The 17,509-nt window shown below is 33.6% G+C and overlaps 1 protein-coding gene across 1 annotated transcript; it reads right to left on the bottom strand.

The window, feature by feature from the left end:
• Window positions 1-458: 458 nt before the first annotated feature.
• LOC143242330 (homeobox protein Hox-B1b-like) lies at window positions 459-15,237 on the bottom strand. The gene is made up of 2 exons (XM_076485689.1): window positions 14,607-15,237; window positions 459-926 (listed from the first exon to the last, which is right to left on the bottom strand). The coding sequence occupies exons 1-2, from the start codon at window positions 15,235-15,237 to the stop codon at window positions 598-600; spliced, it is 960 nt and encodes a 319-aa protein (XP_076341804.1). The 3' UTR covers window positions 459-597.
• Between the last annotated feature and the right edge of the window lie 2,272 nt (window positions 15,238-17,509).

Raw genomic sequence — 17,509 nt, 5'->3', positions numbered from 1 at the left:
AAATCCGAGATTGGTTATACTGAGTTTGGTGTGGCGACTATTTAATTACTGTAGGTATGAATTATAGGTAGGACAGTGTGATTTTTAATCATAAAATAATGGAACGTCTTTATAACATTATTTGAATTCATTAGTATTATCGTTAGTAATATAAAAGAGTACATATTTACGAATCTTGTTTTCTTTCGTACAAAAATATTGTTACAATGTCTAGAATAATATGGCGTCAACAGACACGAGCTATATGCAGGACTAGTCAGTTGTGGGACTTTCAATAGAATGGATGGAAAACACCACTTTAATGGGATCAAGAGAAATCCAGTTTTGTGAGTTTCTTTTACCTCCAACTGAACACACAACAAGTTAAATCTTATCACAAAGCATATACAATTTGCTTCATGAAGAAAAAATATTAAAAAATTATCATTTATACGATTTCAATCGGATTTTCTTTTGCATAACTCATTTATTTATGACAAGACTGTAGCTATAATAATTCTATCGTCAACACGTGTAAGTCCTCGTTATTATTTAAAAATCATTTATATACGAAAGTCACTTTGTCATGTTAATACTTCATCCATGATTTTATTTGCCTCAGTGTTTCAGCGGTGTGGTGGCAGGGGGCACTGCTGCTATTGTTTTGACGACATTGATCGGCGTGCTTGCATCAGAGGTCACAGAGCTTGGTAAAATAAGTCCTTCCTTCACCCGTTTCTTTTGCTTCATTCTCCGGTTCTGGAACCAGATTTTTACTTGAGTTTCATTAAGCTGAAGAGCTGTGGCGATCTCGATACGTCTTCTCCTAGTAAGATACTTGTTGAAGTGAAATTCTTTCTCCAGCTCTGTGAGTTGTTTGGTAGTAAAGTTAGTCCTAGCAGAACACGTGGTAGCTATGTCACTGCTCCTGCATCCAGCCTTATGACCTGAAAAACGCAATAAACGGTGTTAAATGTATGATTTAAATATGAAACAATCCAAGCAAGAACACTAGTATTTAGTGTAGTGTTGTTTCTACACGAGGTACTAGTATGTTAGTGTAGTGTTGTTTCTATATGAGGTACTAGTATGTTAGTGTGGTGTTGTTTCTACATGAGGTACTCAGTAATGGTACTAGTATACTGTTTATACATGAGGTACTCAGTAATGGTACTAGTATGTTAGTGTAGTGTTGTTTCTACATGAGGTACTCAGTAATGGTACTAGTATGCTGTTTATACATGAGGTACTCAGTAATGGTACTAGTATGTTAGTGTAGTGTTGTTTCTACATGAGGTACTAGTATGTTAGTGTAGTGTTGTTTCTACATGAGGTACTCAGTAATGGTACTAGTATGCTGTTTATACATGAGGTACTCAGTAATGGTACTAGTATGTTAGTGTAGTGTTGTTTCTACATGAGGTACTCAGTAATGGTACTAGTATGTTAGTGTAGTGTTGTTTCTACATGAGGTACTCAGTAATGGTACTAGTATGTTAGTGTAGTGTTGTTTCTACATGAGGTACTAGTATGTTAGTGTAGTGTTGTTTCTACATGAGGTACTAGTACGTTAGTGTAGAATCGTTTTTACTTGAGTTACACAGTAATGGTACTAGTATGTTGTTGTAATGTTTCTACATGAGGTACTCAGTAATGGTACTAGTATGTTAGTGTAGTGTTGTTTCTGTATGAGGTACTCAGTAATGGTACTAGTATATTAGTGTAGTGTTGTTTCTATATGAGGTACTCAGTAATGGTACTAGTATATTAGTGTAGTATCGTTTCTACATTAGCTACTCAGTAATGGTACTAGTATGTTGTTTATACATGAGGTACTCAGTAATGGTACAAGTACGTTGTTTATACATGAGGTACTCAGTAATGGTACAAGTATGTTAGTGTAGTGTTATTTCTGTATGAGGTACTCAGTAATGGTACTAGTATATTAGTGTAGTATCGTATCTACATGAGGTACTCAGTAATGGTACTAGTATGTTAGTGTAATGTTGTTTTTGTATGAGGTACTCAATAATGGTACTAGTATATTAGTGTAGTATCGTATCTACATGAGGTACTCAGTAATGGTACTAGTATGTTAGTGTGGTGTTGTTTCTACATGAGGTACTCAGTAATGGTACTAGTACGTTATTGTAGTATCGTATCTACATGAGGTTCTCAGTAAGATACCAGTATGTCAGTGTCGTATGTTGATATTGTAATTACCCTAATATCAGAACAATGTTAAGTTTTGGTTTTACGAGAAGTAAAGTCGTTATCTGTTTTACACCCCTGATGTTGAAAGTTTTAAATGACTTGTCAACCTAAGCGTATAGTGACATGGTGCAGTAGGCGTAGTTCTTGATCGTGATGGAATTGAGTGGCTTCTTACAGAAGAACAGTTGTCTTTCTGTGAACTCTGTTTGCTACAGTAGCGAGACGAAAGGCTGAAGGACCATGTGTCGTGGGATTTAGAGTGGTTGATATTAGACTTTCCCTTTTTCAATGCTGCTAATTACATATATAGTGATGTAGGTCAACGTGGGGTCAGTGCAAGTCGTACATAGCTTACTATTGAAATAAACTGAAGCTCTAATTAACGAGTGAAACAGTGTAGGCTGACAAAGAACCTATTTTATTTTAAAACGGGTAGGTTTTCAACGTTGTACTAGCAATCGCATGAATTTATCCACAGAAGAAACAACCTAATAAGTCCAAAGTGATCGAAGTCTTACAGAAATTCATTAATCATTATAGTTTTGTAAAGAAAATCTACACAGTTAGTTAATAAGTTCAAACTACACTCTGTAAAAGTAGATAGTATGTTAATGAAACTCGTTAGTTCTTATAATTTGATAGAGGAAAGATACATCTTATATAGAGGCGTATATAATATATTATAGAAATATACAACATCATACGATAAATGAACAGTAGCTGTCCTTGTTTGTATGGTACCTGTAGGAGTTGTCGCAGTTTGTAGGGTACCTGTAGAAGTCGTTATTGTAGTTGGTAGGGTACCTGTAGGAGTTGTTGTTGTAGTATGTAGGGTACCTGTGGGAGTCGTTATTGTAGTTTTGAGGGTACCTGTAGGAGTCGTTGTTGTAGTTTGTAGGTTACCTGTAGGAGTCGTTATTGTAGTTTGTAGTGTACCTGTGGAGTTGTTATTTAGTTTGTAGGGTACCTGTAGAAGTCGTTATTGTAGTTGGTAGGGTACCTGTAGGAGTTGTTGTTGTAGTATGTAGGGTACCTGTGGGAGTCGTTATTGTAGTTTTGAGGGTACCTGTAGGAGTCGTTGTTGTAGTTTGTAGGGTACCTGTAGGAGTCGTTATTGTAGTTTGTAGTGTACCTGTGGAGTTGTTATTTAGTTTGTAGGGTACCTGTAGGAGTCGTTATTGTAGTTTGTACGGTACCTGTAGGAGTCATTGTTGTAGGTTGTAGGATACCTGTGGGGGTTGTTATTTAGTTTGTAGGGTACCTGTAGGAGTTGTTATTGTAGTTTGTACGGTACCTGCAGGAGTCGTTATTGTAGTTTGTAGGGTACCTGTGGGAGTTGTTATTTAGTTTGTAGGGTACCTGTAGGAGTCGTTGTTGTAGTTTGTAGGGTACCTGTAGGAGTCGTTTTTGTAGTTTGTAGGGTACAGTGGTGCTGTTACACATCTATAAAGTCCAGGTGTAACAGATATGTTATATTTGATGCGGTGGTTCTGTTACACATCTATCAAAGTAAGTTGAAGCCTGTTATATAGTGACCATATTTTCGACTATCTTCAACTTGATTTTATATAACAGGCTTATTTTATACATCATGCTACCTATCTGTAAATATAAGATAAAGTGTATTTATTTATATTGCTAGCAAGGAAAGGTTAAATACAGATATCCGAACACTTAACGATTGTGTTTAATGTTTAATTTCCAGGTGATTAAACTCGATGTGTTACCAGCTGTTATAGAGTGGTTCATTTGTGTAGGACTAAACGACTCAACTGTTGTGTTTATCAGTGTTAACAGGTGGCTATCTCGTGAAGTTAGTTTTTAATTTCCAGGTGATTAAACTCGATGTGTTACCAGCTGTTATAGTGTGGTTTATCTATGTAGGACTAAACGACTCAACTGTTGTGTTTATCAGTGTAACAGGTGGCTATCTCGTGAAGTTAGTTTTTAATTTCCAGGTGATTAAACTCGATGTGTTACCAGCTGTTATAGTGTGGTTTATCTATGTAGGACTAAACGACTCAACTGTTGTGTTTATCAGTGTAACAGGTGGCTATCTCGTGAAGTTAGTTTTTAATTTCCAGGTGATTAAACTTTATGTGTTACCAGCTGTTATAGTGTGGTTTATCTGTGTAGGACTAAACGACTCAACTGTTGTGTTTATCAGTGTTAACAGGTGGCTATCTCGTGAAGTTAGTTTTTAATTTCCAGGTGATTAAACTCGATGTGTTACCAGCTGTTATAGTGTGGTTTATCTATGTAGGACTAAACGACTCAACTGTTGTGTTTATCAGTGTAACAGGTGGCTATCTCGTGAAGTTAGTTTTTAATTTCCAGGTGATTAAGCTCGATGTATTACCAGTTCTTATAGTGTGGTTTATCTGTGTAGGACTAAACGACTCAACTGTTGTGTTTGTCAGTGTTAACTGGTGGCTATCTCGTGAAGCTAGTTTTTAATTTCCAGGTGATTAAACTCGATGTGTTACCAGCTGTTATAGTGTGGTTTATCTATGTAGGACTAAACGACTCAACTGTTGTGTTTATCAGTGTAACAGGTGGCTATCTCGTGAAGTTAGTTTTTAATTTCCAGGTGATTAAACTCGATGTGTTACCAGCTGTTATAGAGTGGTTCATCTGTGTAGGACTAAACGACTCAACTGTTATGTTTATCGGTGTTAACAGGTGGCTATCTCGTGAAGTTAGTTTTTAATTTCCAGGTGATTAAACTCGATGTATTACCAGTTCTTATAGTGTGGTTTATCTGTGTAGGACTAAACGACTCAACTGTTGTGTTTGTCCGTGTTAACTGGTGGCTATCTCGTGAAGCTAGTTTTTAATTTCCAGGTGATTAAACTCGATGTGTTACCAGCTGTTATAGTGTGGTTTATCTATGTAGGACTAAACGACTCAACTGTTGTATTTATCAGTGTTAACAGGTGGCTATCTCGTGAAGTTAGTTTTTAATTTCCAGGTTATTAAACTCGATGTGTTACCAGCTGTTATAGAGAAGTTTATCTGTGTAGGACTAAACGACTCAACTATTATGTTTATCGGTGTTAACAGGTGGCTATCTCGTGGAGCTAGTTTTTAATTTCCAGGTGATTAAACTTTATGTGTTACCAGCTGTTATAGTGTGGTTTATCTGTGTAGGACTAAACGACTCAACTGTTGTATTTATCAGTGTTAACAGGTGGCTATCTCGTGAAGTTAGTTTTTAATTTCCAGGTGATTAAACTCGATGTGTTACCAGCTGTTATAGAGAAGTTTATCTATGTAGGACTAAACGACTCAACTGTTGTATTTATCAGTGTTAACAGGTGGCTATCTCGTGAAGTTAGGTTTTAATTTCCAGGTGATTAAACTCGATGTGTTACCAGCTGTTATAGAGTGGTTCATCTGTGTAGGACTAAACGACTCAACTGTTGTATTTATCAGTGTTAACAGGTGGCTATCTCGTGAAGTTAGTTTTTAATTTCCAGGTGATTAAACTCGATGTGTTATCAGCTGTTATAGAGTGGTTCATCTATGTAGGACTAAACGACTCAACTGTTGTGTTTATCAGTGTTAACTGGTGGCTATCTCGTGAAGCTAGTTTTTAATTTCCAGGTGATTAAACTCGATGTGTTATCAGCTGTTATAGAGTGGTTCATCTGTGTAGGACTAAACGACTCAACTGTTATGTTTATCAGTGTTAACAGGTGGCTATCTCGTGAAGTTAGTTTTTAATTTCCACGTGATTAAACTCGATGTGTTACCAGCTGTTATAGAGTGGTTCATCTGTGTAGGACTAAACGACTCAACTGTTGTATTTATCAGTATTAACAGGTGGCTATCTCGTGAAGTTAGTTTTTAATTTCCAGGTGATTAAACTCGATGTGTTATCAGCTGTTATAGAGTGGTTCATCTATGTAGGACTAAACGACTCAACTGTTGTGTTTATCAGTGTTAACTGGTGGCTATCTCGTGAAGCTAGTTTTTAAATTCCAGGTGATTAAACTCGATGTGTTATCAGCTGTTATAGAGTGGTTCATCTGTGTAGGACTAAACGACTCAACTGTTGTGTTTATCAGTGTTAACTGGTGGCTATCTCGTGAAGCTAGTTTTTAAATTCCAGGTGATTAAACTCGATGTGTTATCAGCTGTTATAGAGTGGTTCATCTGTGTAGGACTAAACGACTCAACTATTATGTTTATCAGTGTTAACAGGTGGCTATTTCGTGAAGTTAGTTTTTAATATTGCAGTGTCTAACGTTTCTTTCCAAGTTTTATCTTGAACATACTTTAGCCGCATGAAATGTAAGGTTTCTATGGCTGTATGAAACACCTGCTGATTCTAAACAGTACAATAAAGCACCTGACAACGGGGTGGGTGGCAGAAGTTAAACTAAGAATTATATAATATAAATATTTTGTTTGTAGTCATGCGTAAAGCTACCTAGTGGGTTGTATTCTATCCACTACGGGTATCGAAACCCATTTTCTAACATTGTAAGTCGGCAGACATAACGCTATGTCAGTGGGGTAGGGGGTTAAATAATGTAGGTCACAAATTTTAAATATAATAGTAAGATATGTTAATAGTAAGATGTGTTAATAGTAAGATATGTTAATAGTCAGATGTTTTAATAGTAAGACTTATAAATAGTAAGATATGTTAATAATAAGACATTAATAGTAAGACATTAATAGTAAGATGTATTAATAGTAAGATATGTTAATAGTAAGACATTAATAGTAAGATATGTTAATAGTCAGATGTTTTAATAGTAAGACTTATAAATAGTAAGATGTGTTAATAGTAAGATGTATTAATAGTAAGATATGTTAATAGTAAGATGTATTAATAGTAAGATATGTTAATAGTAAGACATTAATAGTAAGATGTGTTGATAGTAAGATATGTTAATAGTAAGACATTAATAGTAAGATGTGTTAATAGTTAGATGTTTTAATAGTAAGACTTATAAATAGTAAGATGTGTTAATAGTTAGATGTTTTAATAGTAAGACTTATAAATAGTAAGATGTGTTAATAGTAAGATGTATTAATAGTAAGATGTGTTAATAGTAAGATGTATTAATTGTAAGACTTATTAATAGTAAGATGTATTAATGGTAATATGCATTAATAGTAAGATGTATTAATGGTAGGATGTGTTAATAGTAAGATGTGTTAATAGTAAGATGTGTTAATAGTGAGATGTATTAATAGTAAGACTTATTAATAGTAAGATGTATTAATGGTAGGATGTGTTAATAGTAAGATGTATTAATAGTAAGATGTGTTAATAGTAAGATGTATTAATGGTAAGATGCATTAATAGTAAGATGTGTTAATAGTGAGATGTATTAATGGTAAGATGCATTACTGGTAAGATGCATTACTGGTAAGATGTATTAATGGTAAGATGTATTAATAGTAAGATGTATTAATGGTAAGATGTATTAATAGTAAGATGTGTTATTAGTGAGGTGTATTAATGGTAAGATGTGTTAATAGTGAGATGTATTAATGGTAAGATGCATTAAAAGTAAGATGTGTTAATGGTAACATGCATTAATAGTAAGATGTGATAATAGTAAGATGTATTAATAGTAAGATGTGTTAATTATAATTTAAACCCCTAATTATACCGGTAGGTAGTCATGTTACACATTTATTAATTACTAACAGTCCAGTGTGACGTCACTATTCCAGATTTTGTACCTCAATTGAAGATACATAGTTTAACACATTAATGACTCTAAACCATCGTTAATAAAGAAATTCTTTAATATTGAGCTGTCGATGAAGATACAGTGAGAGATATTGCCGTTTTAATAAAACGTGACGTCGCTGAATCATACTGAGGTGACTGGAGTCACAGTGAAAACGATAGCAGGACTTCGTTTCAACTTGGTCATTGGAACTCTGAAGACAATGTCATATAATTATAATTCACTGTCAGACCTTCTAGTGAAGTTCACAGTTCTGTCAGACCTTCTAGTGAAGTTCACAGTTCTGTCAGACATTCTAGTGAAGTTCATAGTTCTGTCAGACATTCTAGTGAAGTTCACAGTTCTGTCAGACCTTCTAGTGAAGTTCACAGTTCTGTCAGACATTCTAGTGATGTTCACAGTTCTGTCAGACATTCTAATGAAGTTCATAGTTCTGTCAGACATTCTAGTGAAGTTCACAGTTCTGTCAGACCTTCTAGTGAAGTTCATAGTTCTGTCAGACATTCTAATGAAGTTCACAGTACTGTCAGACCTTCTAATGAAGTTCATAGTTCTGTCAGACCTTCTAGTGAAGTTCATAGTTCTGTCAGACATTCTAATGAAGTTCACAGTACTTTCAGACATTCTAATGAAGTTCATAGTTCTGTCAGAACTTCTAGTGAAGTTCACAGTTCTGTCAGACCTTCTAGTGAAGTTCACAGTTCTGTCAGACCTTCTAGTAAAGTTCATAGTTCTGTTAACTACTGGTTAACACTCACTCCACATAGATGGACATCACACTACTGGTTAACATTATATGTAGTTAGACATCACACTACTGGTTAACATTATATACAGTTGGACATCACACTACTGGTTAACATTATATATAGTTGGACATCACACTACTGGTTAACATTATATATAGTTGGACATCACACTACTGGTTAACATTATATATAGTTGGACATCACACTACTGGTTAACACTATATATAGTTGGACATCACATTACTACTCAACACTCACTCCACATAGTTGGACATCACACTACTGGTTAACATTATATGTAGTTAGACATCACACTACTGGTTAACATTATATATAGTTGGACATCACACTACTGGTTAACATTATATATAGTTGGACATCACACTACTGGTTAACATTGTATATAGTTGGACATCACACTACTGGTTAACATTGTATATAGTTGGACATCACACTACTGGTTAACATTATATATAGTTGGACATCACACTACTGGTTAACATTGTATATAGTTGGACATCACACTACTGGTTAACACTATATATAGTTGGACATCACATTACTACTCAACACTCACCATATAGTTGGACATCACACTACTGGTTAACATTATATATAGTTGGACATCACACTACTGGTTAACATTGTATATAGTTGGACATCACACTACTGGTTAACATTATATATAGTTGGACATCACACTACTGGTTAACATTGTATATAGTTGGACATCAGACTACTGGTTAACATTATATATAGTTGGACATCAGACTACTAGTTAACATTATATATAGTTGGACATCAGACTACTGGTTAACATTATATATAGTTGGACATCAGACTACTGGTTAACATTATATATAGTTGGACATCAGACTACTGGTTAACATTATATATAGTTGGACATCACACTACTGGTTAACATTATATATAGTTGGACATCACATTACTGGTTAACATTATATATAGTTGGAAATCACACTACTGGTTAACATTATATATATTTGGACATCACATTGCTGGTTAACACTCACTCCACATAGTTAGACATCACACTACTGGTCAACATTATATATAGTTGGACATCACACTACTGGTTAACATTATATATAGTTGGACATCACATTACTGGTTAACATTATATATAGTTGGACATCACATTACTACTCAACACTCACTCCACATAGTTGGACATCACACTACTGGTCAACACTCACTCCACATAGGTGGACATCACACTACTGGTTAACATTATATATAGCTGGACATCACACAACTGGTTAACATTATATATAGTTAGACATCACACTACTGGTTAACATTATATATAGTTGGACATCACACTACTGGTTAACATTATATATAGTTGGACATCACACTACTGGTTAACACTCTATATAGTTGGACATCACACTACAGGTTAACATTATATATAGTTGGACATCACACTACTGGTTAACACTCTATATAGTTGGACATCACACTACAGGTTAACATTATATATAGTTGGACATCACACTACTGGTTAACATTATATATAGGTGGACATCACACTACTGGTTAACACTCTATATAGTTGGACATCACACTACAGGTTAACATTGTATATAGTTGGACATCACACTACTGGTTAACATTATATATAGTTAGACATCACACTACAGTTTAACATTATATATAGTTGGACATCACACTACTGGTTAACACTCTATATAGTTGGACATCACACTACAGGTTAACATTATATATAGTTGGACATCACACTACTGGTTAACATTGTATATAGTTGGACATCACACTACTGGTTAACATTATATGTAGTTAGACATCACACTACTGGTTAACATTATATACAGTTGGACATCACACTACTGGTTAACATTATATATAGTTGGACATCACACTACTGGTTAACATTATATATAGTTGGACATCACACTACTGGTTAACATTATATATAGTTGGACATCACACTACTGGTTAACACTATATATAGTTGGACATCACATTACTACTCAACACTCACTCCACATAGTTGGACATCACACTACTGGTTAACATTATATGTAGTTAGACATCACACTACTGGTTAACATTATATATAGTTGGACATCACACTACTGGTTAACATTATATATAGTTGGACATCACACTACTGGTTAACATTGTATATAGTTGGACATCACACTACTGGTTAACATTGTATATAGTTGGACATCACACTACTGGTTAACATTATATATAGTTGGACATCACACTACTGGTTAACATTGTATATAGTTGGACATCACACTACTGGTTAACACTATATATAGTTGGACATCACATTACTACTCAACACTCACTCCATATAGTTGGACATCACACTACTGGTTAACATTATATATAGTTGGACATCACACTACTGGTTAACATTGTATATAGTTGGACATCACACTACTGGTTAACATTATATATAGTTGGACATCACACTACTGGTTAACATTGTATATAGTTGGACATCAGACTACTGGTTAACATTATATATAGTTGGACATCAGACTACTAGTTAACATTATATATAGTTGGACATCAGACTACTGGTTAACATTATATATAGTTGGACATCAGACTACTGGTTAACATTATATATAGTTGGACATCAGACTACTGGTTAACATTATATATAGTTGGACATCACACTACTGGTTAACATTATATATAGTTGGACATCACATTACTGGTTAACATTATATATAGTTGGAAATCACACTACTGGTTAACATTATATATATTTGGACATCACATTGCTGGTTAACACTCACTCCACATAGTTAGACATCACACTACTGGTCAACATTATATATAGTTGGACATCACACTACTGGTTAACATTATATATAGTTGGACATCACATTACTGGTTAACATTATATATAGTTGGACATCACATTACTACTCAACACTCACTCCACATAGTTGGACATCACACTACTGGTCAACACTCACTCCACATAGGTGGACATCACACTACTGGTTAACATTATATATAGCTGGACATCACACAACTGGTTAACATTATATATAGTTAGACATCACACTACTGGTTAACATTATATATAGTTGGACATCACACTACTGGTTAACATTATATATAGTTGGACATCACACTACTGGTTAACACTCTATATAGTTGGACATCACACTACAGGTTAACATTATATATAGTTGGACATCACACTACTGGTTAACACTCTATATAGTTGGACATCACACTACAGGTTAACATTATATATAGTTGGACATCACACTACTGGTTAACATTATATATAGGTGGACATCACACTACTGGTTAACACTCTATATAGTTGGACATCACACTACAGGTTAACATTGTATATAGTTGGACATCACACTACTGGTTAACATTATATATAGTTAGACATCACACTACAGTTTAACATTATATATAGTTGGACATCACACTACTGGTTAACACTCTATATAGTTGGACATCACACTACAGGTTAACATTATATATAGTTGGACATCAGACTACTGGTTAACATTATATATAGGTGGACATCACACTACTGGTTAACATTATATATAGTTGGACATTACACTACTGGTTAACATTATATATAGGTGGACATCACACTACTGGTTAACATTATATATAGTTGGACATCACACAACTGGTTAACATTATATATAGTTGGACATCACATTACTGGTTAACATTATATATAGTTGGACATCACATTACTGGTTAACATTATATATAGGTGGACATCACACTACTGGTTAACATTATATATAGTTGGACATCACACTACTGGTTAACATTATATATAGTTGGACATCACACTACTGGTTAACATTATATATAGTTGGACATCACACTACTGGTTAACATTATATATAGTTGGACATCACACTACAGGTTAACATTATATATAGTTGGACATCAGACTACTGGTTAACATTATATATAGGTGGACATCACACTACTGGTTAACATTATATATAGGTGGACATCACACTACTGGTTAACATTATATATAGGTGGACATCACACTACTGGTTAACATTATATATAGTTGGACATCACACAACTGGTTAACATTATATATAGTTGGACATCACACTACTGGTTAACATTATATATAGTTAGACATCACACTACTGGTTAACACTCTATATAGTTGGACATCACACTACATGTTAACATTATATATAGTTGGACATCACACTACATGTTAACATTATATATAGTTGGACATCACACTACAGGTTAACATTATATATAGGTGGACATCACACTACTGGTTAGAGGTTAGTTGATGTGATCTATTAGGGAAGTGAAATCGTCAAATAATGTGATGAAAATATAATTTTACATCTAATCTTACAGTTATGGAGCAACTGAAATAGAAATTCTTATGGTTGTTGTGAAGATAAAGTTAATAACTAAAGTGTTTTGTTGTTATTACAAACGTTCCACCGTACTTAACTCTCTGTAGAAACGTTACTACACATAAATTGAATATGTGTACAGTTTATCCTTATCAGGGTTACTGGATTGTTCGGTGTCTGAGGTGTATATATTAGTAAGTAACATATTCATAGGTACTAACTCGGTTCTATCCTATTTCAGCTGATAATCTGATGCCGACTCTATCGAAATCTGGACGAGGATTGTTTTATGGAGGTGGTAGAAGCCAAGATTCGATCCTGGGTCATCTGGATGGAGGACAAGTTAGCCGCTCGACTCTGCAAGTTTTCCTCAGTTACAGTTTTAATCGTTTTACTTCTTATAGGCTGTAAATTTTGTCTTCTGCGGTTGTAATTGGATACAAGGTGTGTAGTTAGTTGTCTGTTAGGGTTAAGTGTATCTGTGGTTATGATACTGTTTGTCTACTTTACTTTAACACGTGGGTCTGTAATGTTGAAAGGTTTCTTGTTTCGTAAATCGACGAGTGAGTTTATTATATCTTGTAATATTGTTAGCTAGTTTTATTCAGTAACTTATCTTTACTTATGTGTGATATTTGATCCTATCTTGGAGCCTGACATTGATATCGTAGGGTGTTGACATGTAATTTAACCCTAACCCCGTTAGAAACTGTGTCATGTTGTTTACATTTACTAAGGAAGGCAAGGTGGTTATTTATACACTTAACTATTTCTGAGTTTCGTACCCGCTATTACAGTAAAGCTGTATCTTTGAGATATGAATGTGTGTAATTAGTCTAATTATTAATTAATATCAAATTATTAGAAGTAAATTAGTAACTAGAATTAGGTGAACGTGTAGTCCAGTAACAACTACTGCTATCGTAAAAACATAATGTGTACATTCAGTTGTTAATTCAAAATTCACTAAATAACGAACATTGGTGATACAAGCGGTTTTCTTACCAGTGGTGTTTTTAACCAACTGATGAGGTTAAATCACTTGTTATAAACCCTACCTGATAACAAAACCAACATATGAAGTTAAACCACCCGTTAGAAGGAGCCATAAGTTGGTCAAAACCCCCTTACCTGATAAGAAAACCAAGGTATGAAACTAAACGACATGTCAGAGGGAGACATAGGTTGGTTTAAACCATTGGTTGAACCGTGGTTGTAGGAAGTTAAATTTCGAGTTCAATAGAAAACTGCAGCTGGTTGAAACTACTGGTTGAAAATGGAACTAAATAAATGGTTAGTTTTAAAACACTGAATTTAACATTTCTGAAGTGACCTAAAATTGGGTGGTTTTAAAACACTGATTTCAACATTTCTGGAGTGACCTAAAATTGGGTGCTTTAGTTTCTTACGTTTATTTTTTGTTGTAAAGTGATTTGTTGCGGAAAATTTAGAAGGAGGTAACTTTGAGTTTTCAGCCAATAAGAGAAAGCAAGTGGAAGTATAATTAAAATCTAACATTTTCCAAACTTAAAAACATGGTTACAACTTACCTGTCTGGGCCACTCTTCTCTTGACTTCCATCCATTTGTAAGTTGGAATTTGGGGAGGGTATTGCCCCTGGAAGTGAACATTGGGCTGGCAACTTTCCCGCCTTATTGAACTACAATGTTCTTCGAGTCCAGTTGTCTGAGATAATGCTACTGATCCACGGTAAGGATGACCAGTGGCCATTGTTCGTCGTCCACAACCATTACCCAAATTTACTTTGGAAAGATGGATAACATTATGCCTGGATATCTCGTCATCCGGATAAACGTAATCCAAATTATTGTATCGGAAATAGTCCAGTGGACCCAGGTCTCCTGCTGGGTAGATCCCTGGGGTACTCTCACGGTGGGGCCGTGTTAAGTGATTATTATGGTCGAAGTATCGTTGGTCCAAGTTTGTATAACTGTATCCGTTTGTTTCGTTGATAACTGGATATTGTAAATGTCCACTTGTTTTTCGATGTGGCGGCGGTGTACGCTGCTCTAGACCGCGACAAAAATGGACCAGCCCGCTGCGAATGTGTTCGTTTCCGGGACTAGGGAGTGGCCTAGCAGGCTGACCGAAGTATAAAAAATCCGAGCCATATTCCCCCGTGTCTTCTGTGTGACACAAACTGGGAACATTGGAATTCATAACACGCACACTTTTTGACGGCTAACCCTTTTTAAAGATAGCAACAATTAGCTGTCGCACTTGGAAATAAACCAGTAAATAAATGGATGGTAAATCGTTGAGAGCAGTGGAAGGAAATACAATACTAAACGAGTCACGTGATTATACTGTCCAATGGCACTCGGTGTCCGTGAAAGATAGACAATTGAATAAAGATAATTGGTTACTAACATGGTTTCATGTGGAAGAACCATCTTTGAACTGGTTTCAGTAACCACAGCAGTGTGAGACTATTACTTTAATTATCCAATGATCCACTGTATTACTTTAATTATTGAATAATTCACTCTATTACATTAAGTATTCAATAATCCAGTGTATTAATTTAGTTATCCAATAATTAATTTTACTAATCCAATAATTCACTTTATTACTTAAGTTATTTAACAATTCATTTTACTACTTTAGTTATCCAATAATTAACTGTATTACTGTAATTATCCAACAATTTACTGTATTACTTTAGTTATCCAACAATTCACTACATTACATTAGTTATCCAACAATTCACTGTGTTACTGTAATTATCCAACAATTCACTGTATTACTTTATTTATTCAATAATTCTCTGTATTAGTATAGTTACTGAATAAGTCACTATATCACTTTAATTATCCATTAATTCACTGTATTACTTTAATTATCGAATAATCCACAGTATTAGTAAAGTTATCCAATATATCACTATATTACTTTAGTTATCCAGCAGTTCAGTTTATTACATTAAGTATTCAACAATCCAGTGTATTACATTAGTTATCCAATAATTTATTGTATCACTTCAATTATCCAATAATGGACTGTATAAATTTAATTACCCAATAATTCACTGTATTATTTTATTTATGCAATTACTTTATTACTAAAGTTATCCAATAAATCACTATATCACTTATCACTTTAGTTATCCAGTTATCCATGTAATACTTTAGTTATTGAAAAGTATTCTTTATCACTTTAATTATGTAATAATCCACTGTATTAATTTAAATATCCATTAATTCACTGTATCACTTTAATTGTTCAATAATTCGATGTATTACTTTAGTTATCGAATAATTCATTTTATAAATTTAATTATCCAGTAATTCACTGTATTACTTTAATTATCGAATAATCCACAGTATTAGTAAAGTTATCCAATATATCACTATATTACTTTAGTTATCCAGCAGTTCAGTTTATTACATTAAGTATTCAACAATCCAGTGTATTACATTAGTTATCCAATAATTTATTGTATCACTTCAATTATCCAATAATGGACTGTATAAATTTAATTACCCAATAATTCACTGTATTATTTTATTTATGCAATTACTTTATTACTAAAGTTATCCAATAAATCACTATATCACTTATCACTTTAGTTATCCAGTTATCCATGTAATACTTTAGTTATTGAAAAGTATTCTTTATCACTTTAATTATGTAATAATCCACTGTATTAATTTAAATATCCATTAATTCACTGTATCACTTTAATTGTTCAATAATTCGATGTATTACTTTAGTTATCGAATAATTCATTTTATAAATTTAATTATCCAGTAATTCACTGTATTACTTTAGTTAACCAATATTCCACTGTATCACTTTAGTAGTTATCCAATAATTCAACTGTATTACATTAGTTATCCAACAATTCACTACATTACATTAGTTATCCAACAATTCACTATATTAGTTTAGTTATTCAATAATTCACTGTATTACATTAGTTATCCAACAATTCACTACATTACATTAGTTATCCAACAATTCAACTGTATTACTTTAGTTATCCAATAACTCAACTGTATTACTTTAGTTATCCAACAATTCATTGTATTACTTTAGTTATCCAACAATTCACTACATTACATTAGTTATCCAACAATTCAACTGTATTACTTTAGTTATCCAATAACTCAACTGTATTACTTTAGTTATCCAACAATTCATTGTATTACTTTAGTTATCCAACAATTCACTACATTACATTAGTTATCCAACAATTCAACTGTATTACTTTAGTTATCCAATAATTCAACTGTATTACTTTAGTCATCCAACAATTCACAGTGTTAGTTTAGTTATTCAATAATTCACTGTATTACATTAGTTATCCAACAATTCACTACATTACATCAGTTATCCAACAATTCACTGTATTAGTTTAGTTATTCAATAATTCACTGTATTACTTTAGTTATCCAATTATTCACTGCGTTACATTAGTTATCCAATAATT

Source organism: Tachypleus tridentatus, unplaced genomic scaffold, assembly GCF_004210375.1.
Source record: "Tachypleus tridentatus isolate NWPU-2018 unplaced genomic scaffold, ASM421037v1 Hic_cluster_2, whole genome shotgun sequence".
In the NCBI taxonomy this organism is placed as follows: domain Eukaryota; kingdom Metazoa; phylum Arthropoda; class Merostomata; order Xiphosura; family Limulidae; genus Tachypleus; species Tachypleus tridentatus.
The sequence above is the reverse complement of the archived record's forward strand: the minus strand, read 5'-3'. Positions and strand labels throughout refer to the sequence as shown.